The 24,868-nt window shown below is 37.0% G+C and overlaps 1 protein-coding gene across 2 annotated transcripts in view; it reads left to right on the forward strand.

The window, feature by feature from the left end:
• Nucleotides 1-24,868, forward strand: part of LOC141522389 (zinc finger protein DPF3-like) — a 547,867-nt gene that overhangs the window by 219,211 nt on the left and 303,788 nt on the right. For both annotated transcript variants that reach the window (XR_012478204.1, XM_074235798.1), the window contains exon 4: nucleotides 17,839-17,966. Coding sequence is in view for 1 of the 2 variants with exons in the window: in XM_074235798.1 (XP_074091899.1) it covers nucleotides 17,839-17,966 (128 nt within the window). In the remaining variant the exon portion in view is untranslated. The remainder of the gene's footprint in view (nucleotides 1-17,838; nucleotides 17,967-24,868) is intronic.

Raw genomic sequence — 24,868 nt, forward strand, 5'->3', positions numbered from 1 at the left:
ATTGTCTCTTATACCCTGTATTATGAAGAGTCTTTTCACCTTCTCTTCTAGGAGAAACAATAACCTATACTATATTAGGTAAGCAGTAACAACACTATATTGTGCCTATATCTTATTTGTAAATAGTTGTTTGCAAGGGTTTTTTTTTTCTTTTCTTTGTCTCCCCTGAACAACATAGTTCCTTGGGTATAGCAGGTACTTAATAAATGTTTATTGACTTGTTATAGAAATAATTGACTGCATATTTTATAATCAATTTATGTCCCTACAGAAGTTTTCCTGCTTGCTATGTAGAATGAAATTCTCAATCTTGTTTTAAAATCCTTATGAGTGTTTACACTTCATCTTCTGAGAACCTGTTGAAAAATTTTATATACTTCTAGTACCTTTTTGTAACTAGACAACAATGTCCAACTTCATTTTTGTTTTAGTAGCAACTTGAGAACTGTATTGTATTTCTTTCCCTTTTTGGACTAAACCATTATTTTATTTTATTTTATTTATTTTTACCAATATAGTTATTTACCAATTTAGTTTGTTAGTTTAACTTGCCAATTGTTTTGCTTACCTTACTTTATCATCCATCATCTTTTTTTTTCTCTGTTAAGTTGTTCTCTATAGTTCCTCTTTTAAGGGATTTATTTTGAATTCTTCTTTGGCTTTTTATTTATATTCCTTCCTCAAACTTCTTTCACAAAGACTATAAATAAAATATAAATGATTTTCCTTTAAGTTTTCCTTTTTCAATTTTTCCTCTCTATATTCAATCTTTGGCTCTTTTCACTAGTCTCCTTCAAATCACTTTCATAATTTCCTTTCCTTTTTTATCCAACTCAAGTCCCTTTCTCACCCCCTTCTACAGGCTTCTCCCATACAAGCCAAAAATAGAAAATGTATCAAGTTTCCTCTCTGTGGAAGTCTCTTAGTAAAGCCTGAATTCCCACTTGTGTAATGTGTAGGGTTCTTTTTTTCAAAGTGGACTAGGTGATCTCTGAGACCCCTTCCAACTCCGAAAGTTGTTTGCATATTGTTTTTGGATATCATGGTTCTGATACTTCATATGATATCTCCTTCCTCCACCAGTTAGATGAGTGTCTATGTTTTTGGTCACTGGGAGCAGTAGCAGTGATTGCCTCTGGGAACCCAGTCAGTTTAATCCCAATGGATGACTTCTCTCTTAACTGTTTTGTTTCTAGAACTCCAAAACCTATTCTTTCCCCTCAGTTAAAGATGGAAATCATTTTAGAAATTCCATAGGATCAAAGGGCTGGAGGGGGTGGGGTAGAAGTTCTAGAGATCATGAAATCAGTCCTCATTTTAAAAGATGAGGAAACTTAGAACAATTTCTCACAGGTAGTATTAGATCCTACATTCAAAAATCAGTTTTTTCTGACTCTAAATACAGTGCTTTTTGTACTCAAATATATTATCTGCTATGCACTATTAAGTATTTGAGATGGGAAGAGTTGGATAGGATTTGAGGTCCTGGAGTCAGTTTGAATGTGCAAGAACCAATTGTTAAATTTTCAACGTAAGCATTTATACAATAGAAATAAATATTTTATTGTTGCCTATAGACTACTAACTTTAGGTGAGCAATCAACCCTTTTAGTTTGGATTATTACATTTGGCAAAAGACTCAACTCAGTATTCACTGTATTTTGTCCTTGGGCAAATGATAGATTTTTATAAAGCAGCTTTTTCTCCACAAATCCAGTCTTCTTTCTCACTTCCCTATTTCTCTCAAGGGCACTACCATCCTTCCAATTACCCAAATTCTCAATCTTAGAACTATTTCTACTCCTCATGATTCAATCTAGTTTTGTTGGTCCAATATCTGTAACATCCTTTACAACTGTCCCCTTCTTTCTACTTGTATGGCATCTGCCTTGGTTTATGCTTTCAACATTTATTGCTTGACTATTGTGATGGTCTATTTTTTGGTCACTGTACCTCCAGTTTTTCTCCTTTGTAATCCATACAGAGCTAACAAATTGATAACACTTAAGGCATAGCTAATGAGATTGCTTCTCTCTTTGAGAAGTTCCAATTCCTTCCTATGGTTTCTAGGAGATAACATAAACTTCTGTGCTTGCCATTCACAATCTGGCTCAAGCCTACCTTTCAAGTTATGTTGAATATTACTCCTTTTGTGCATTCTAAATTCTAGCCCAAACTGGCTTTCTTTCTGTTTTCTATGGCATTCCATCTTTCACCCCATCCCTTTGGACAAGGATGAATATCATGCCTAGAATACAATTTCTCTTCATTTTTATCTCTTTAACTTTCTTTAAGGCTTTACTCAAACACTCTCTCCTCCATGAGGCCCTTTATTATTTCCTCAAATTATAGTGCTCTTGTCCATGATTTTGTGTTTGTAAATACCCCCCCCCACATATATATGTACATTTATACATGCATGCATATTGCATATAGGTAATCATAGTATTTACTCATCTGTGTATATTTTGTCATCTCTCCTCCCCACAAATATAAGCTCTTAGAAGATAGGGAAGTTTTATCTATATCTTTATATCTCCAAGTGCACCTGAATGACACATAGTAGGTATTTAATATTTGCTTGTAGAATAAATAAAGATCACCATTTATATTTTGTACTAGACTTGGGGAGGGCATGATTCCAATTCTGGGGCTTTCTTGGGCTTGTTTTTCAATAATGTATCTCTTCTTCTCTTAAGATATGGTGGGGGGAAAGAGTAGATAGAAAATATCTATCAAAAATGCTGAAGAAATACATACACAATGATGAAAACCAACTGATTCCTAGTGGGAGGAAAAAAGCCTCTAATTCAATTAAAAGCAGCAACAAAAGAGTCTTCCAATAAATTTTCCTTGTAATTTCTGGACTAAATCCAGAGATAGTTTTTTGCAATCAGTTGGGCATCTTTCAACTTCAAAGTATTTGATCAATGCTGTTCAAGACCAATTTTATATCCTTTTAATAGTCTGGGAAATCAGTGTACAAAATTAGTAAGTTGTTTTCTTAGGGGAAACCCAGAAAGTTCATGGTGAAACCAAGAAAAGTATTCTTTTTTTTTAATGTGGCCTTAGTTTTTTGTTTGATAGTAGATTTTGTTGGATATGTGTCTAGGCTATGGAACCCAAGTACATGGGAGGGAATAGATAGAAGTGATTTCAGTACCAAAGACCAAGTCAGTTAGGAAGATCAAACTAAGCAGAATTTAATTTAAGTAGACCAGTCAGAATAGAAAGGACTTTTAGATAAGAAAATAACTTCTAGTTCACTTTGTATACCATATTTTAGGAAAGCACATAAAGGGGGGGGATGTAAAGATATGGAAAAGAAAATCTTATAACATATTATTACTAAAAAAGGGAGACAAGAGATAATTATCAACTCATTTGCCTATCTTTTTCAGCTACATACCTTTGTATTTGCTTCATTAATGAGCATAATCCAAATATCCAGTGAAGGCATATGTGATGAAAGCATTAGACTTTGCAAACTATATTCCCTAGCAGGTCATATCTTTACACTTAGAAGAGAATATAAGATCCTAATGTATTTGTTTTTTGTTGACAGGAAAAAATATTCAGATGAACAAAATGTTTTCTCAAAGACTCTGCCAACAAAGCATCTCTTAACTATTATATCAAAATCATATGATTCCTTGAAAGATGTAACAATAGAGATAGTTTTGTGGGAGCCCAAATTTTTAATAACATGTAAGGCATAAAAAAGGAGAAAGATACTTTTTCAAAGATGATTGCTTCTGTTATACTGGAAGTCTGACAGAGAATTCAAGTAATGGAGGAATTCCATCTAGGTGGTGAAGTCTTCCTGATGCTTTTGTTTGCAAATGAGATTATCCTGTTTGCATCATCCCCTGGAACATTGCAGAGCCTGGTAATCATTCAAAACAGTTTGGCCTAATTGTTTGCACAGGAAAAACCCTAGATGAAGGATGCCTCTCGTCCAGACTGTGACATTGAATTAGATGGTCAATCTATAGAGCTCATCCATCAGTATATATATCTAGGACAAACAGTGCAAATAGATAATGAGCTGGGCTCAAAACAAATAAGCTGCAGAGAGTGTTCTGGATTGCTTGGGGAAATTATGTGCACATAGTGCTTTTAGTGATTCTAAGTTTCTCCCTGAAACAAAGGCCCATTTTTATAATGCCAAAATTTTTTTTGATGATGCTATATAGTTGTGAGTCATGAAATGCTACCGTGTCTGAAGAGAACTGGGAGGCACGTGGTGGGTGTAAGCTGGTTATGACACATTACAAATGAGAAATTACACAAGAGGAATGGTATGAGGGATATCATCAGAGAAAAATGTACCTGTGACAAAAAATAAAGATGAGTTCATCACAGATAGTGAGGGACAATTGAGAGACAGCCTGTGTGCTCCACTGTTATCCCCACAATATTGGGAGAACATTAGGAAGTGTCCATCTTCTATTGTAAATTTGTGAGAGGATTTAAATGAGAGTCACATAAATTAGGCAGACCTGAGTGAGTTGTAATATAAACCTTTTGATTTCCTCAATCCACATTGAGAAAATTCTGATCTAGCACACCTAGAGGAAGGTAATTAATAGAAAGATTGGAAACCATGTCTTGCAATGACAGCTGGGAGCTCTCTGACCATCCTTTTCCCTCAGAAGGTCACAGCAAGATTTTTTTTTTTTAGTCATAAGGTCAAGTTGGCTATTTCCCAAAATCCTCTGTGACTTCTCAAGACTATTGTCCTCATCTCTAATCTAATCAAGAATAAACTATGTAAAAACTGGTTGAAGAAACTGGGGATTTTTAGCCTGATAGTTGTCTTTGAATATTTAAAGGGGTGATATAGAAAGCTTGTTCCTTTTGGCTCAGCTGGCAAAACTAAGAACAATGGGTAGAAGCAACATGGAAGCAGATTTTCATTCAGCATAAAGAACACTTTCCTAACAATTAGAGGTGTCTAAAACCAGAATGTGTTGCCTCAGGATATAGCAAGTTACCCAGGATTGTAGGATTTTAGGCAAAGACTGGTTGACCATTTGGGGATATTGTATAGCACATTTCTGCTTTAAGTTCAGGTTGGGGGACCCTAAGATCATATATTTAGAGCTGAAAGGAACCTTAGGTACCATTGAATCCAACACCCCTCTCCCCGCATTTTGCAGATTATGAGATTGAGTCTGAAAGAATTTAAGAGAGGTCTCATAGATAGTAAATACCTAAGGCTACATTTGAATCCAGCTCTTCCTTAGTCTAAGCCTGGCACTTCATACATTTATAAATTTAAGCCTGGCACTTTATATATTTAGATCATCTAGTTATCTCTAGACTGCATGACTTCTGAGATCCTATGATGCCACTATCTCAGGATACTACCATATTGAAATTCTGTATTCATTCAATGGACATTTATTAAGCAGGTATTATACTCAAGGCAACATCCCATGCATTGGGGACAATGTAAAAAAATAAGGCATGAATCCTGCATATTCTGGTAGGGATCCTTTATATCGCCCTAAGTAAAGGGAAAAGTGAACTGACTGCCTTGCCCCACCAACTGCTCCAGTCTCTAGTCAAATCCAAACATTGCAGATGGAAAAAGGCTTCATCCAAGTTTCCCTGTTTTTGAAAACCCTGAATCTTAATTAGTTTCCTACCACTTTGGTACATGCCCTACATTCTAATAGTCTCCAACCCACTGTGTCTTTTCCCAACATTTGCTTTCTGATATTAGTAGTGATTTCGTTTCATCTCAAAACATCCTTCTCACCCCTCCAACACCCTCCTAGCTGAGGAGCAACTTAAAGAACCCTGATGTGCCAAGTGTGTATCCTGAGATTGATGAGCTTGTCAAACTGCTTTGCCCCCCCCTCCCCCCTCTGCTTCTCTGTGTTCTACTGGGGGGTGATGACTAAAGCTGGGGGAGGGTGGACTGGAGGGAGGCAAAGGAGAGGACTAGCAAATCCTACAGCCAGGTGTTGGCAAATGGACAACATGACCTTCTCCTGCCCTGCAGAGGAATCTCTCTATGTCCTTCTGTGGGAGAAGGACACTCAGGCATTCCCTCCCCCAACCCCTCATCATCCCCACCCCTCATCTGTCAGTGTTTATCTGTCTCTTGGAGTGGGACTTGCCTGAGCTTGGTACGGCTGGGAGGATGGATGCCTCCAAGTGCATCAAGGGGAAATGACCAGTCATTTATCTCTTTACTGCAGTGTCAGAGTCTGCAGCCATCAATCTTGGCACAGCAGCTTCTCCAGCTTGAGTTGGTCTCATTATTCGGGGAGCAGGGGGAGAGACATGCAGGCAATTCCATCCCCCCCCTTCTGCTTTCCATTATTTGTTCAGGGATGAACCTTCTGTTATTGTTGAAGCTTTAGTAAAGGAGGTGAGAGGAGAGTAGGCATGGAGAGCAGGCATAGGATTTAGTAATAATAACTGACAATATGATGATTGCTATCATTTATATAATCCTTTAAGGTTTACAAAGAGTTTTGCAAATGTTATCTCATTTTGTCCTCACAACACCCCTGGCAAGTAGGTGGTGTTATTGTTATTGTTATTATTATTATTATTATTATCATTATCTCCAGGTGAGGAACCTGAGGCACACAGAGGATTAGTAACTTGTTCAGGATCATACAACTAAGAAGTTTCTGAGATCACATTTGAACTCATTTCTTCTTGATTCAAAGTCAAGTATTCAATTTCTTCTGCTACCTATCTCATGTAATTTCTCAGGACCTCCTTGCTTTCTACAAAGGACATGGGGAAGAACTAAGGATTGTAAGAAGACCCTCTAAAGACTGGGTTGTACTGAATATTCTGTGTACTATTAAGTATGTGTTTTCACATCTATTTTTAAAAGAAAACTACCTCTGTAAGAGCTTCAAGATTTAGCCAAGCCACATATTCATCATGGTGCAGGGAGGTCATATTACCATTTCCATTTTAAAGGTGAAGAATCCAAACCAGAGAAAGGGAAACTTTTCTTTGTCAGCTGAACCAGAATTCAAATAAAATACTCTAATCATTTGCTCAAGTCCCTCCCACACCTACCACATTCCCTTTTGTTTCACTCTGCATCTGCCCCTCTGCCCAGTTACAACTCCAGGTAACGGTATGATCCTCCCAAGTTAAGCTCACCACTATGGGGCTCACTCAAGTCTTGATTGACACCCCTCCCTCAGCTTCTCTTTGGAGGGCAGAGTACCAAACTCCTCCCAATGCCTTCTTTTTTAGAGTGCAGAAACCAGACTCAGATCACTCCAACTACAACTGTTACCCTTCTTGGTTTCAATTACTTGCCATAAGATTCTTCATCCCTTCCCCATTCCCTACACTGAATATTCCCTAGTATCCCATTACCCTTCCCTTTCTTGCCTTTTATGTATTGTCTTCTTCTTTAGATGGGAAGCTCCTTGGGTGTAGGGACTGCCTTTCTTTTTATCAATTATATCTCCAGTGATTAACACAATGCCTAGCATAGGTGCTTAATAATTGTTTATTGGATCAAATTGGATTAGATTTCAGTCCATCTACCTTGTATGCCTTTCGGTGATATGATCTTGGTCTACCCTCATCAATATGTCAGTGTAGCAGTGCCCTAGAATGAGGAGGCTTTAGTTTTTTAATATTGTTGTAGGACTTACATGCAGTACAAACTTGGACAATTCATTTAACCCCACCTTGAACCCATTTCTTCTGTAAAAAGGAGGATAACAATCACTTTATATCTACCTTAATGACATAGATCATGCGAGGTCATGAATGTGAAGATATTTTGTGAATTATAAATTTATATAGAAATATCAGTGTTATTATATATTACATTTAGAGGATATGTTATTATGTTATATGGAATATTATAATATATTTGTATTATTTCTCATCATCATCATCATCATTATACCTCTCTTATTCTGCCCCATGATGTCTGGGATAGTGGTTTCAGATCATCAGATCTTCTCTTTCTTAACATATTGCTTCCCCTGTGCCTGGAAGGCCTCCTGGCTACTTTTCAAGATTTAGTTCAAGCAAGAGGCCCATTCCCTACACTGCTACTTTCTTCTCTCTGAAATTACCTTCAACTATCATATATAATATTATATTATATTTGTGTATATATATATATATATATATATATATATATATATATCTTATATGTATTTACTTACTTGCTGTCCCCTCTGTTACCTTGTGAACTCTTTGAGGGCATGGGCCATGTTCTTCCTTCTTTTAGTAACCCCAGCATTTAGCAGAGTCCCTGAGTCTTAGTGGTGCTTAGTAGACCCAAGCTAGACTAGGAAGAAACTTCTGAACCCACTAGGAAGTCAAGGGATGCTGGCAAGAAAAGAGGAAGTCATTTGATCTAAAGAATATTTCAAATGGCAAAGAACATTGTCTCAAAATGCGAGGCAAGGCCACTAGACTCCCCTCAACTGGAACTGGTTTTTTAATAATAGTATCATGTCATGCATCATCTATGTTCAGAGAACTCATTCTGTTTGGTTTGTAGGAGGCAGGACCTAGTTTCTTGCTCTAGTTCCTTTCTGCATTAGGATGGACTTTAAAGTTTAATCTACTTACATATTGCTTCCTCTCTTTAAAATAAGTCATCTTTTCCTCCAGCCCATTTTTTGCTTTTCCTTCCCTTCTTCCTCTAATTCCCTTCTCTTTCTGCACACCTATGCTATGTTAATTGGTTTGCATCTTTTTTCTTGATACAAACCTATCTCTGTAATTTTCTTTAGGATTCAGAACAGCTCTTTTATTTTTTTTTGTTTTTTTAAGAAAGATTTTATTTATTTTGAGTTTTACAATTTTTCCCCCATTCTTGCTTCCCTCCCCCATCCCCACAGAAGGCATTCTGTTAGTCTTTACATTGGTTCCCATACATTGATCTCAGTTGACTGTGATGACAGAGAAATCATATCCTTAAGGAAGAAAAATAAAGTATGAGATAGTAAAATTATATAATAATATAACTTTTTTTCTAATTTGATGGTAATAGTCTTTGGTATTTGTTCAAAGTCCATAATTCTTTCTCTGGATACAGGTGGTATTTTCCATTTCAGATAGCCCAAAATTGTCCCTGGTTGTTGCACTGAAGGGATGCAGCTCTTTTATTTTTTAAAAAATATTTTTTATTCATTTTTCTGAGTTTGTTTTTACATGGCAGTAATTTCTGGAAATGTTCCTTTATCTTTTCCTCTAATTTGAACCCTGCTTATAACAAAGAAAAGCACTGAGCACATCCAACACCCGTGACCATTCACCCAAAGTGTGGACAACATTTGCCTTAAATCTCTCTACTGAGAGGAGGTAGTTATGTTTCCTTTTCTGTTCTTTGGGACCATTACTGACTTCGGCTTCCTTTTAGTGTTTTTAATTTGCATCATTTTAAGTGTTGTGTATGTTGTCCTTTGGTGTGTTATTTGGCTTTGCATTGGTTCATATAGATCTTTCCATCTTTCTCATAATTCCTTATATTCATCATTTTATACACCCGACAACAATATCCTATTGCATTTATATACCTCAAGACTTTTTCAATTGTTCCTCATTTGATGTCACTTTGTACTTTGGTATCCATTGTTCCTGTTCCTATTCAGTTGCTGGGGTACTACAGATATGGCAGTCTTAGTCTTGGCTCCCTGGGCATGGATCTTTTCCCCAGTGAACTCTGGGCATGTCCCAGAACTAGCACTTCTGCTGCTGTGATTCTCCAATGGTCTTTTTCAAAGCTTATGCTGGTGTTGTCTGCAGTAGATGGATCTGAGTCATGAAGCCTGCTGCATGTATTGATTAGCTGCGCTAGGGTATCTCTATCCTGCCAAACTGTGACTTTTCATTATCCTCTCCCTTCTCTTGGATAAAACTTCCCACTCTATTCTCCTTTGGTTTCTTCTAGCTCTTTAAGTCGGGGGGAGACTGCCCACAATGGAATGGGGTTAGAAGTTTTTAGGAGACAAATTTTTCTTCTCAGGAGCTTTAATTCAATTCAGGAGAGAGTGACTACCATTTTTTCCCATGAGCTATTTTGTGTATCTATCCATTTTGTCTTCTGTATCCCCTGTCTTCCATTCCCTCATCCCCATCATAGTGTTTGCTCAATCTTTGGTCACTGGGTCTTCATTGACTAGTTCCCCTCTTACACAAGGCTGCATTTTTTTGTCTCAATAATTAGTTCAATGTTTAGTTTGCTTTGACACTGTGGATGTTTTCATTAGGTCCTTCCTGAAATGAACTGAGTGGTCTCATATTAATCTCTAGGACATATTTGTATAATAAACCTTTGGTGATGAAGCAAATCCCTGAACATCCATTTCAGAGTTAGAGAGGGGTGTGTGTGTGGAATGGATGCATGCCCAGCATCGTACTACAAAGGAAAGCAATGAGAAGTACTACAAAAGTATTTCTTCATGTAGAATGGCAAAATAAATATGAATATTTTTGGGGGGGGTCAGAGATAGGATAATATTTAGGAAATGTGAGTTCTACTGCCTTAGAGACAAGTGCCCTCACTGTGTGTTCCATCACTGTTCAGCTTTAAGAATAACAAAAAGGAGCTAGGAAGGCTAGGAAGATGGAGCCTGGGTAAGCAGTCAACTGACCAGTTCTATTCCTGGCTCAGCATTGTCTTATGACATAAACTTTCTGGGCCCCAGTTTCCCCTTCTGTGAAGTGAGAGATAACAAAACCAGCTCCCTTTTTCCCTTCACAGGGAATCTGATATGGGAGAATGAGATAATGACCTCTAAGTTCCTTTTGCTCCTTAGTGAACTGTGATGTGTGAATCTAAAGAAGTTTCTGAAATGAGCACCTCAGAATTACAACCAGAATCTGCCTTTCTGTGTGTGTGTGTGTGTGTGTGTGTGTGTGTATGTGTGTGTGTATGTGTGTGTGTGTATTTAAGAAAAGCTAAATGGGTTAGAGGAGGGGTGTGATCTCTTCCCCTTCCCCTTTCTCCCCATATTATATGCATCTATATTCACATATATACATAGTCTCACCAATCATTTAAGCAATAGGATTTTCTTCTTTTGTTTAAAGCATTCCCTCTCCACCCCCTCCTCCTTTACGTTGTAACTCTATCTCTGTGCCCCTGAGTCACAGAGAGAGCACATGATGGATGGACGGATGGATGTGCCTTGTCTGGGTGTTTCACCACAATTTCCCTTGGGGCAGTCAGTCTGTTGGCAGAGCACAGGATCCCGAAAGATGGTATCTCTTGGAAACTCGACAGCTAACAGACAGCTCTTCTCTCTGTATATTTCCCCAAAGAAGAGCTGTCTTAATCTGTTTCTTATATGGCATATTTTATTATAATCCTTATATGACTTTTGGGTTCCCAGGCTTGCACCCTAAGCCATGGAAAAGAAAGAATGGAAGCAGAAGAGTTAGGGCTCTACATACGAATGACATCTGTGGTGTTTGCATTTTTAAGTGACGTGGGATTTAATTACTCAAGGAGCTCCCATGTTACACTTTGAGACTGATCTTGCCACATCCTGTTAATGAGCTTCGTGGTTCCCTGCCACTCAGTGGTATCTCTTTTTTCTGTGAATAAAGTGAAACCCTTAGGTTGCTTATGCAATGCCCATGGTTATAGGCTGCCCTCTAATGCCAGTGGATGTGACTGATACACACACACACACACACACACACACACACACACACACACAAAGCATCAGTCACCAAACTCATATATATATATAAATATATATATATACATACACACATGTGTATATATGCATGTATGCTTATATAGGCATGTATACATCTAATATGCATTGTCAATCACCAGTCTCCTATATATATGCATGTATATATATAAACACACACAGCAAATTACCAATCTCCGATGTGTATACATACATGCCTATATGCACATTCATACATGTATGTATACCCAATCACCAATCTCTAAATGTATATGTGTATAAGCACATGCATATTGCCAATCACAATTTCCTATATACAGATATGAATATATACATATATGTCTATGTATACATGTGTGCATACATATATGAATGTCTATATAAACTTGTACATGCAGGCACGTGCACACACACACACACACACACACATGACCAGAAGCTGTTGCATTTAATAGATGGGGTATTTTAAAATTCATTTTAAAGAGATAAGACTTTGTGTGACTTGACTCATATTTGTTTAAGACAGTTTATTGTTATTTTTTTTTTTTTAATTTGGAAATGATTGCTTTGTTTTACATAGTAGCTGTCTTTGGTGTGGTGGATTGTGCTGGAAGGCACCCAACAAATATCTCTGTTCCTAATTAGCAATGGAAGTAAGGCTGCATAGCAGGTCCCAGTGAGGCTCCTGGTTTGGGTGCCAGTGGCTACTGCTTTTGCTTTGGAAGGGGAAATTATTCTTACATTAATAAATATAGTGATATGCATTTGTATTTATCTACACATATATGCAGTAAAGCTATATATGTATATTTCTATATAACTTAAATGTATATTTGTTTTTGTCTTTATCTATATATACTGCTCCTTCCTTCCTACCTTCTTCCTTCCTCTCTCCCTCCCTCCTTTCCTTCCTTCCTTCCTTCCTTCCTTCCTTCCTTCCTTCCTTCCTCCCTCCCTCCCTCCCTCCCTCCCTCCTTTTCTCCCTTTCTCCCTTTCTCCCTTTCTCCCTTTCTCCCTCCTTCCTTCCTCCTTCCCTCCCTCCCTTCTTCCCTTCTTCCCTCCTTCTCTGATGAGGTCAAGCCCTACTGGGTAATCCTGCACCAGTGTCTCTCATGTTACATAATCAATTCCAAAGTTCTTAAGTGAGACCTTGGAAGTGTCCTTGTACCACTTCTTTGACCACCATGTGACTGTTTGCCTTGTGTGAGTTCTCTGTAAAGTTGTCTTTTTGGCAAGTATATGTTTGGCATTTGAACAACTTGGCCAGCCCATCAGAGCTGCACTCTCTGTAGTAACATGTGAATGCTTAGCAGTTTCACTTGAGAAAGAACCTCAGCATCTGGTACCTTATCCTCCTGGGTGATCTTCAGATTCTTCCTAAGACATTGTCTTACTTATGATGTATACTATTTTAAATGTATATGTATTAGTAGGGTAATCTTAAAATAAGATATGTGCATGTGCACATGTGGTGGATTGGATAGGCAAGATAGTGGGCTCCTTATTTTGAACCAGGGAGCTGGTTGTTTATTTGTCTTTTATTCTTGAAGATGACCAATAATATCATGAGAATGATGCTAATCTAGATTTATTTGTGAATTGGGTTTAAGTTAGGCAGAGCTTCATAAAATTGTCAGGTTTGCTCTCTTTTTCAGATTCATCAAAGTTCAGTGGTAAGACAAAAGTCAAGATGACTGCTGATGGCCTAGAATAGGGTACAGTGGCTATCCCTGTCAGCTTTGAAAATGAGAAGGAACCAAAATGGTCACAAATACTTTTTAAGGAAAGAGGAACCCAGAGTGGTTGAAAAATGAGATCAGGAGAGGCTATCTCATCAGCTTCCATGGATTTAACACTCTTCTCTTTGTGGCAAGGATTCCCAAATCTATATTTAGCTTCAGTTTTTCGCCTGACCTTCAGGCTCAGATAACCAATTGCTTACCAGACATTTAAAAAAGTTGTTCCAAATAAAACTTAAATTTAACATATCCCCATATTTTCATCATCTTCCCCATCTTTTCAAGATCTGCCTATTTCTATCAAAGACCCCACCATATTTCCATTTTTATAACCTCAATATTTGCCTCAGTTTCCTTCTTTAAAATGAGCTGGAGGAGGAAATGTCAAAAATATTCCCGTATCTGCCAAGAAAACCCCAAATGGACCGTGAAGAATCAGATATGACTGAAATGATTCAATAAAAGCACAGAGAAAATTACCTTGACCCTTCACTCTCCTTTACCCCACATGTCTAATAAAGTTAACACATCTTGTGTTTCTATCTTCACAACATCACTCATACATCTAGCACCCCTCTTTCCATTTTTTTACTCACACAGCTACCACTTTGGTTCAGACCCTCATCCACGGTTTCCTAGATTATTGCAATAGCCTCCTAATTGATCTCTCTGCTCAAGTCTTCTGCCCACTCCAGTTCATCTTACATATTGCTGCCAAAGTAATTTTCCCTAAGCACAGATAGGACCACATGACTCTTCTATTAAACCAACTCTAGCAGCTTCCTATTGCCTCTAGGATAAACTCCTCTGCTTAGCTTTTAAAACCCTATAAAAAATAAAGCCCTATCTCTTGAGTTTCATTAGCCCTCTCTCCTACCCTTTGTGTATTGGCCAAACCAGCCTCTCTGTTCCTCATACAGGATTCTCCATCCATCTTTTTCTTTGTGCTTTTGCAATGACCATTCCCATTGCCTGGAATTCACTTCTTCCTTACTGCCCCCTCAAATAGTGCCTCTCTCTCTTTAAGATTCAGCTCAAACCACATCTACAGGAAATGTTTTTGGATTCTCCCAATAACTTGCCCTCTCCCTCCTAAACAGCGCTGTGATAAACTATTTTTTTAATGTATGAATAGAGCTTTGGACCTGGAAGAAGGAAGATTGGAGTTCAAATTTGACTTCTTACCCTGAGTAAATCACTTGACCTGGTCAAAATCATATTTGCCTCAACTGCAAAATGAGATATAATAGCATCTATCTCCCAAGGCTGTTGTGAGTTTCAAATGAGATAATATTTGTAAAATATTTAACATGTTGTTTGTACATCACAGGGGCTTAATAATGGTTTCCTTTCTTCCTTCCCTTTCATTTTATATTTATCCTCTGTACACATAAACACATTTTTAAATTATTGTCTCCCCCATTAGAACTTTATAAGTAGAGATTGTGAGATTGTTTAATTTTTTGAAATTGTATCCTTCATGGCTAATACTGTCTGCTACAGGAGATGCTTAGTAAATTGATTGATTATTTTCTCCCTGTGTTGCATGGTGACTTGCCACATGTGGTTCAGGGGCAGGTTAAGATACTATTTATATTGGAATAGAAGCTAGTTAACTTAGGATGCCGTGTAAGCCATTTTTGTCTAGATTGAATATATCAGTATATGCTTACTTGATCTTGACATCCAACAATTTTATCATCTACATATATGTATATATATATATGCTTGTGTTTAAACATTTTGTGTCAAACATTTTATTTAAAATATAATACAATATATTATAAAATATTATATATGTATGGGTATATATGTGAATATATACCCATACATACATGCATATATATATATACACACACACGTGTGTGTCTGTGTGTGTATGTGTATATGAGAATGTATATTTGACAGATGAAACAACTGAGATTCAGAGAGAGTAGTGAGCCCACATTTGAATCCAGGATTTCTGCCTCCTAGTCCAGTGCTCCATTTCCTCTACCATGCCACCTGGCATAGCAGATTTGTGTTCAATTGAAAATGTGAAGGCTTAAAGCATTAGTTAATCCTTTCATTCACATGAGGACATAAAAAAGAGAGATTTAGAGTTTGACTTCACCTTATGAGATTTTAACCAGGGCTTACATCCTGCAGGATATCAGACCTATTTTTCCCTTCTTAACTCTGATAACATTTTTTTCCCCCTTCGCCCTAGTATTTACTTTTGTCAGATGCTCTCCCCCTACTGACCTCCCTGGCTTCCTTTAAGTCCTAACTAAAATCCCATTTTTTTGTAGGAAACCTTCTCCAACCCTTCTTAATTCCAGTGCCTTTCCTCTTCTTTCCCCTGTAGGCAGAGATTAGAGGGGGATCAGATGCCTTTTCTTTCTGACCTCAAGGGCTATTTACCAGCAATGTTGGAAACTCATGGGTTTTGTAGGTCAGCTGGAATAATAATGCCCCTTGGATGATGTCTTCCAGGGTGATAACCAGGAAATACAAATAGTCACATTTAATTTAATTCTATTGGGTAAACACTACTAGGAAAAAGTATATTAACAAATTATATAACACCACAAACTTTTAAATCAGACTTTTAAAAAACTGTCACATCTATTTTAGTCCACTATTTTGCCTATTTTTATGTAATACATAGATTTGCATAACATTGTAGTTAGATGATGCCCTGATAGAGGATAGACTGCTGGACTTTCAGTCAGGAAGATCTGAATTCAAATTCAGCCTTAAATACTAGCTGTGTGACCCTGGGTAAAGTCATTTAACCCTATTTACCTCAGTTTCTTCAACTGTAAAATGAGCTGGAGAAGATAAGAGTAAACCTCTTAGTATCTTTGCCAAGAAGACCCCAAATAGGGTCACAAAGAATCAGAAAAATTGAATTGATTAAGCAAGATAGACATAATGGTAAATTGTTGGACTTGGAATCATTAAGGTTAGGGTTCAGATCCCACCTTTGGCATTAGCTATTTTACCCCTGGGAAAATCACTTAATCTCTCTGAACCTTAGTTTACTTCTCTGTGAGATGGGGATAATAGAATCTATGATTCCTACTTAACAAGGCTTTTGTGTTCCCTCAAATGAGAAAACATATGTAAAGCATTTTGTAAATGTTAGCAAGTATTATATGAATCTCATTGGATGTTATAATCATGATTATTGAAATTTCTTATATGCTTTGATCAGTTGGGCTAGAATGATGTAGGTTCATTTTCTTTTTTCATGTCTTCATCATCGTACACCTCCTGTTTCTCAAAGTCATGCTGCAAGTAGCCAGTGTTTTGTTACCAGACTATTGGGTTGGCTTGAGATCAGCCGTATGTAAGAGGATCAGGCTTGGGGTATGGTGATCTTAGTAGGCTGACACCATGGATTGGTCCATAATGTTACATTGTCATTACCAAAATTATATCATGTTGGCAAGAATAAATAAAAATTTGGCCAACATCAACTATGCTCTCAACTTCCCTTTATTCTTGTCACTAATCTGACTTTAGACTACTCTGTTTAATTTGGGATCTTGAAATAGAAACATGAAGAATATGGAGACAGTCTAAAGCAGGGGGTTCCAACCTTTTTAAATTCCCATATCTACTGGCACCCTTTTGAACCCTCTATTCAAAAAGAAAGAAAATAAATTCTAGGTTTCCTATGCATATGCACATAAGAAATAAATTATTTAATTTCAAATATGGTTATTTTAAAATTACTTAATTATTTGACAAGTTTCTTCTATCCCTTTGGGGCATATGTGTATCCCTGGTCAGGAATCTGTGGATAATACAGAAAGGAGGCAATATGATGCAGTAAAATGAATCAGAGTAAAGGTTCAAAACTGGCTCTGCTATTTATTATCAGTGGGAGATTTTGGGCAAGTCTTTTTTCTTTGTTAGGTCCTCATATTCCTATCTTTTGAATGAGGTGGGGTATGGTACTAAATGAACTTTAAGATTCCCACTGCCTCTATATCTATGATTCTATCGCTGTTTATTGTCTTATTATATTCAACTGAAGGGTAGCTAAATGGCGCAGTAGACAGAGTGCCAAGCCTGGAGTCAGGAACATTTTCCTGAGTTCAAATCTAGCCTCAGACACTTGCCAGCTGGGTGATCCTGGGCAAGTCACTTAACCCTATTTGCCACAGTGTACTTATCTGTAAAATGAGCTGGAGAAGGAAATGCAAACCACTCTAGTATCTCCACCAAAAAACCCCAAATGGGGTCATGAAGAGTCAGACACAACTGAAACATATGAATAATAAAATTCCTACCTGGGTTCTGCTTGGAGAAAACCACTGCTACCCCAAAGACCTACCCCTCCCTTTCTTTCTAAGTTAAGGGCCCCTGCTCCCTCCTACTTTGCTTAGCTATTGGTAGGCACTACCAAAGTCTGACTTCTATTTCTGGTTTTTCTTGCTTTTCAGAAGTGGACCTGCCCCTGAAAAAAGATGGGTTCACATCAGAAAGTACCACACTGGAAGCCTTGTTACGAGGTGAAGGGATTGAGAAGAAAGTGGATGCCAAAGAAGAAGAGAGCATCCAGGAAATACAGGTACAGATTTCTGGGGGGGGGTGGGGGTGATTGCTGAAGGGTTTCCCTGATTTCTTCCCTGTCTATCCTGAGGTAGGGAATGGTCTTTTGCCTCTTTCCCCCCTAAGTACAGTACCTAACACATAGTAGGCAATTAAATGCTTGACTCATTGATTGCTGTCTCCCCCATAAGACTTTAAGCTCCTTGAGGGCAGGAACTGTTTTTCCTTTTTTCCCCCCTTCTATATCCTCAGCACTGAGCAGAGTGCCTGGTATATAACTGACAAATTTCTTAAAAAATTAAAAGAAAGATTTAAATTTTATAGCCAGGTATTCAGGCTTAAGTGATTTGCTCATGGTCACATGGCTAGTAAGCCTCAAGTTCTGTAGCTTGATTTGAGTTCAGATCCTTCTAACTCCAAGGCTGGTGCTTTATCCACTGTACCACCTAGCTGCCCCAATATGATTGACAATTAGTATATTTTTATTGATTGATTAAGATGGAAGAATCCTTAGAGTCTAATTCCATTCATTTTACAGATGAGTAAACTGAGGTCAAGAGAGATGAAATAACTTTGTTCCTGGGTCATACAGATGGTGGGAGCAGGAGAATCAGAATTGGAAAATAGGTTGATGCTAAATCTAATGCTTTTTCCAATGGGCTGCTCCCATTCATGTGGAGGCATGATTTAATGCTTAAGTAAAAAATGAGACTTTTCTTTTCCCAGTATTAAACTGGGGTTGGTTCTGCTCTGAGTTGGTCCAACATGTAAAACAACAAATTATTTCACACAAAAATATACACAATCCAGTATAGTGATAAGTTCACATTTGTATAATACTTTACAAATGACACCAGAGGGAGGACAAGAAAAGTGGTCTTTCTTCCTAAAAGTTGTGTCTAAATGCAGCCCAAGATTTATTAACATTCTAGGCTGCCACATCATAGTTCTGACATATTGGGCTGAGGTCCACTAAAGCCCCCAGATCTTTTTAAGAACAACTGTTATTTAACCATGTTGTCTCCATCTTGTACTTGTGAAACTGATTTTTATTTCCCACTAGTAAGACTTTACATTTATTCCTATTGAATTTCATCTGATTAAGATCCATCTCAATGGTCTAGCTCATAAAATTTCTTTTAGGGAGTGCTGGATCTTGACAGTGTTAGTCCTCAAACTCTGCTTTGTTTCATCTGCAAATCTGAAGAGCATGCCACCTATGTGCCTCTATAATTGATAAACATGTTAAGCAACCAGGATCAAACACGGTCCTCCTGCCCTATTGAAATTGAGACACTTTCTTTTTAGAGTTTTTCTAGCCAACTAGTTCTGATTCCATTGAATTATGTTGTCTACTCTATATTTTTTCTTTATTTTCCACAAGAATAATAAGAGATACTTTACAGAAAGCTTTGCTAAAATCTAGGCAAACTATAGCCACAACATTCTTCACTTCTACTTGTTTAGTAATCCTATCAAAAAAGGAAATGAGATTAGTCTGTCATGAACAGTCCTTGAAGAAGTTAAGCTAGTTCTTTCTAATTGCTGCTTCCCTTTCTAGGTGTACACTACCCTTCTCTTTAATGAGTTATAATTCTTCTGGAAAATGAAGTCAAGCTCACTAGCTTATGGTTTGCAGACTATTCTCTTCCCTTTTTGGAAAAAATTGAGACATTCACCCTTCTCCAATCTTATGGTAACTCTACTGTTTACCATGATTTAGTAAATCACCTGTTGCTTTTTTTTTTTTTTTTTGGTTTGTTTTTTGTTGATTTGATAGTGCGCTTCCTCTAAGAAAAATGATTGAATTCATCACAGGCATCTTGGTGTTCTTTTACAATATTCTTACTTATCTTGATTTTGAACTCCCTGAGAGTCATTTTTGTTCTGTCATTTCAGGTACGTGACCTTAGGGTCACTGTCCTTGAGAAAGAAAATAGAAGCAAATTAAGATTTGAGCAGCAGCATTTTCTCTTTTGTTGCCTGTTATCATTATTCCAACCCAAACAAAATTTATTATTTTTTCCTTTTCTCACAATATAGCTTAAACCCCCCACCCACCCACCCATCTTTGTTGTCTCAGACTTCCCCCTTCAGCTGCAGTTCATTGTGAATTGTGGCACTTCTACCACTATTTCTACAGGATAGTGACAAAAATCTAAAAATTCATCCTCTGTCACCCAGTTTTGCTTCTGTCTTCTGCACATTTCATCCTTTTTCTTCCTTTAGAATGTATACTTAGGTTTGAATTGGTCTTCAGTCAGTGGACAGGTAAAGCTTCTTACCTTCCTCAAGCACTCATAAATTTCTTTGAATTCCTGGGGAGACTGTTAAAAGCTTTCATTCACATCTATTTTGGGACTTGGGAGTGGGGCAAGGAAGGGGACCATCATGTCTCTATCAATGAAAAAAGTAACAAGCAATAAGGTGAAGATACAAAAATAGTTTTTGAAGGGTTATATAATTTAAGTGAATTATTACTCCTACCTCCCCCTCCTCACCTTGTCTGGTTTTATCAATAGCAGTAACTACAATTTTTATTTGGTTTTAAAGTTTGCAAAACACTTTATATATATATATATATACATTATCTAATTTGAGCCTTACAACAAGTTTGGGGCTATAATTACCCTGATTTTACAATGAAAGAAACTGAGATAAACAGAATAAGTGTCTCAGGTAAGATCACACAACTAAGTATCTGAGGCAGGATTTAAATTCAGGTCTTCTGATTTCAAGTCCAGTCTTTCTCCATTGCATCAATTGGCTCTCTTTTTGTAAAGCAGGGTAGCCTTCTTCCTGTAATAATGCATTGTAGAATATTTAGAATGACTACATGTGTGTGTCCCACCTTCACAATTCCAATTTTTAATCCCAGAATCAAGCTCTGTATTTAACAAATAAAATCATGCTAATCTATTTTTTTGGTGGAAGATAATTATCATGTCATATCATTTGACAAAAAAAAAACACAACACAAAAAGCAACTGTCCATTTAGAAGTATTTGTGGCAGACATCAGAGGCTCAGATTCATCATACTCACTGATTCACATTTGCTCAGAGGTATACAAGATAACTAGGATAGAACTCTTAATCCAGACACTAAAGTTGGGACAAACAATAATCTGAAAATAAAGATTTGATATCCTTTTGCACACTTTAAGCAAAGCCTGGATATGTGGTATTAAAGCTAATTGACACAGCATAGGCATTTATTAATGTGTCAGACAAACTAATGTGTGCTAAAGGTTTTACTAATATAACCTCATTTGATCCTCATAATAACCCTGTGGAATAGATGTTGTTATTATTCCCACTGTACAGTTGATGAAATTGAGGAAGTCAGAGGTTAAATGATTTGCACAGGATCACATGGCTAGCCAGTGTGTGAGGCTGAGTTAGAACTCAGGTGTTCCTATATCCAGGTTCAATGTTTTATCTACTATACCACCTAGCTTCTTCTAGAAAGCATGGTTCCAGATCTATTCCATTCTAGTGGTGACAGTACCATATTCAAAGGCATGTTTCAGGGGCAGAATACTTTTCACTCTCAACCTCATCCCCTACATATTTTTCTTTCTTGCCCATACCCTTTATCACATCTTGAAGCAGTTAACATTAGAGGGGAAGACAACTGAGGGTAATCTGTTCTTGAAAAGTCAGTTATGCACATGTTGGAACCATTGCTAATAACAAAGGCAACCAATGGCATCATCCATGTTAACCTTGAAGTGCCAATATTAAACTCTTAAAGGAGGTTGTGGTCCAACACCAGGGAAGGGGGTGGAGGTGGGAAGGATGAAGTTTAATGAATGTCAGTTGAGTAGAGGAACTCACAGCTAGTTACCTGCACTTTTTAAAAAAAATTTAAGTTGATTGGTAAGTTCTTTGTGTATCCACTTGATCTTTTCAGATAAATCTAATTATCTATTCCTCCATGGAAATGAGTTGCCATCCCTTTTAGGATGGGAATTTTAATTTGTAAAATTAAATGGCATCTTACCTATCTTTCCTTTCAATCCTTTGAAATCTGTTTTCCAGAAATCTAGATTGCATATCAGATTTTGCCCAATTTGCTCATTTTCTCTCTCATAAACTCTGGGTGGGAGGGAGTAATTATTCCCTTCCAACAATGACCAGGGATCCATTATTTCCACCTCAGCTATCGGCTCCTTTTTATTTGTGATGATTAGATCCAAAATAGAATTTCTTCTTGCTGTTTTGTTCTTCTGAATGATGAAATTATCTTTAAGTCATATAAAAAAATGTATAAGTTGCTGTGTTTTGGCAAGAGTTCCATTAGTTATCTGGATAATTGAAGCCCCCACCACTACTACAGCATGCTTTTGTGCCAGACATGTATTCTATTTTCCTCAATCCTTATCTATTTACACTTTCTTCTCAGACTATCTGTGGTTTACCCCAGTGATAAAATTGCTTCTGTTTATCTTTCCATTGACTTTGACCCATATACTCTCTATCATACTTTCTCATTTTGTCTGATGGAGTTCATTACATTATTATACTTTGATAAATAGTGCTTCCCTATTCCTTTTATTTATAAAAATATTTTTGTTTTAAACTTAAATACAAAATAAGAAAACATTGCCACATACACAGTAGAACTTAGGAAAGAATTCACTGTAATACAATAAATTTCCATTTCAAGATAATCTGAATAGTAAATGCTATTCATTGTATTCAAAGCTGTCCAGCTTTTCTTTGCTTCCTGAAAGGTTTTCTTTACCGTGCACTTTTTACTTTATTTTTTCCCTCCCTCCTACTCAGTCCAAGAAGACTACAATTAAGTTTGCACACACATGTGTGTATGCACACATGCACACAGACATAGGCATACATACACATATTTTCAAAGATATTTATAATCACATATATATTCATTAATACAAATATGTGAAAATCTGTACCATGCTTATCTCCACCAGTCATCTTTTCCTCTTAAGAATAGACAGCATCTTCTTTCATAAATCCAAGCCTTTCCATGCTTTTTTCTAAATCAACCAACTCATCATTTCTTCCACCATAGCAACATTTCAACCCAATCACATTCTGAGAGACTGTCCATGAAAGCTTCTTCCTAATTCTTTGCAAGTTTTATTTATATAAGAAAAACTTTAGTTTAAAATGATCAAAATTATCCACTTTACACCTCAACAATACTCTCATCTTATAAAATGGTTTAAATTCTGATATTGCTGAATATGTTGCCTTTACAACTCTTTTTTAAAAATAACCTATTAGACTTTGAATAAGATTTATTTATTTGTAGCCATAATCCGGTCAAAGGTTTCATCTCATGCAATCTCACTGAACTCTATGTTCTCTGACTTGTTAAACTCTGGTATTTGGAAACTATGAATTTTGCTAGTTTCTCCTATGTTTCTTTTTCTCTTATGAATGTCTGGGAGTTTCTGCTGTTATTCTTTTTCCTTCATTGTGGCTTTTCAATGTGGTATCTGAATTGATAGCTATCCATAGGCATTCTTCTCCCTCTCCCATTATTTATTTATTTAGTTTAGTTTAAAGTTCTTTTCATTATGTTTGTGGGATAGGACAAATAAATTCTTACCAGTCTTTGTTGGGTATACCCTATATCTAGCCAGGAATCTGTCATCCCTACATTTTAAGCTGTTGTTCAAAAGTCCAACTCTCATTCTCAGACTACATCTTCTTAGTCAGCTTACCAAATTTATTTATTTTTCTTTGTTACTTGTGTTAAATGGAAAAAAAGTGAGGGAAACACAGCCTGTACCCCTAAGATATTCAGTTTTTTGTGAGACTTGATGATTATTGGTATTGCTTCCTTTCATTAGTTTCATTTGTGCCCATAGTGAACATCCAAAATGTAATTTTTTTTTTGCAAGGCAATGGGGGGTTAAGTGGCTCGCCCAAGGCCACACAGCTAGGTAATTATTAAGTGTCTGAGGGCGGATTTGAACTCAGGTACTCCTGACTCCAGGGCCAGTGCTCTATCCACTGTGCCACCTAGCTGCCACCCCCCCCATAGTCATCTTTCTTAATAAATTTTGGGAACATCTCTGTCTTAGATACTTGCCCTAGGAAGGCAGCAAATCTCTCTGTTATCAGGCAAAAAAAAAAAACCCTCAAAAAAGCCAAAACAAAATTGTTTTGAGTATCTCTAAGTAGATAATTACCAACCACCATTATTTATCCTTCCTCTGATCTATACTGGATGATCTTTTTCCTGATGGCTTCTATACCTCTGCTGTGTTATTTTTTAAAGGTGAAATAACTTCTTTCTCCTTAGAGCATCCAGCACCCTTCTCTTCAGAAAAAGCCTTAAATCTGCTTTAGGCTCAAATTTTACAGCTCTTCTTTTTCTCCCCTTTTTCTCTTCTCTACCTCAGATGCTTTTTTTCCTTGAAGCTTCATTTCTTTTTCTTTTAGGAACTTTTATGTTGTTCCTAACAAACTGAAGTGTGACTAGGTGTTTTCCAAATTGATTTACCTTCTCCAGGGGAAGATTGGTCTAACTTGGAACATAGCTAGAAGTCATTCACCTATGGAAGAAATATAAACAGCATACTTGACATAAGTCACTGCATAATTTCCCTTACTCTTCATATTGGTTGAGATTTTTAGCTTTTTTAAAAAAAAACCACTTTCTTATGCGTGTTTATACTTCAACCCTAAGTATCTTGTTTAAACTTTTATGGTCAATGTATATTATCTCTTAATAACCTGATAACCCTTCTCATGTCCTTTTCATAATCCCAATCATAATTCCATAGACACATCTCTTCTGAGGCAGAAACAATATTTATTTTTTTTGTAGGTTGGGATTGTTTTCCTTTAAGGGGGTTTGAATGGTCTTTAGGATGATCAATGTTAAATGCCCAGTCTATAGGGAAGTATTGTTCCTGAAGTTGGCAGAGTTT

The sequence above is a fragment of the Macrotis lagotis genome, chromosome 4 (genome assembly GCF_037893015.1).
Source record: "Macrotis lagotis isolate mMagLag1 chromosome 4, bilby.v1.9.chrom.fasta, whole genome shotgun sequence".
Classification (NCBI taxonomy): Eukaryota; Metazoa; Chordata; class Mammalia; order Peramelemorphia; family Peramelidae; genus Macrotis; species Macrotis lagotis.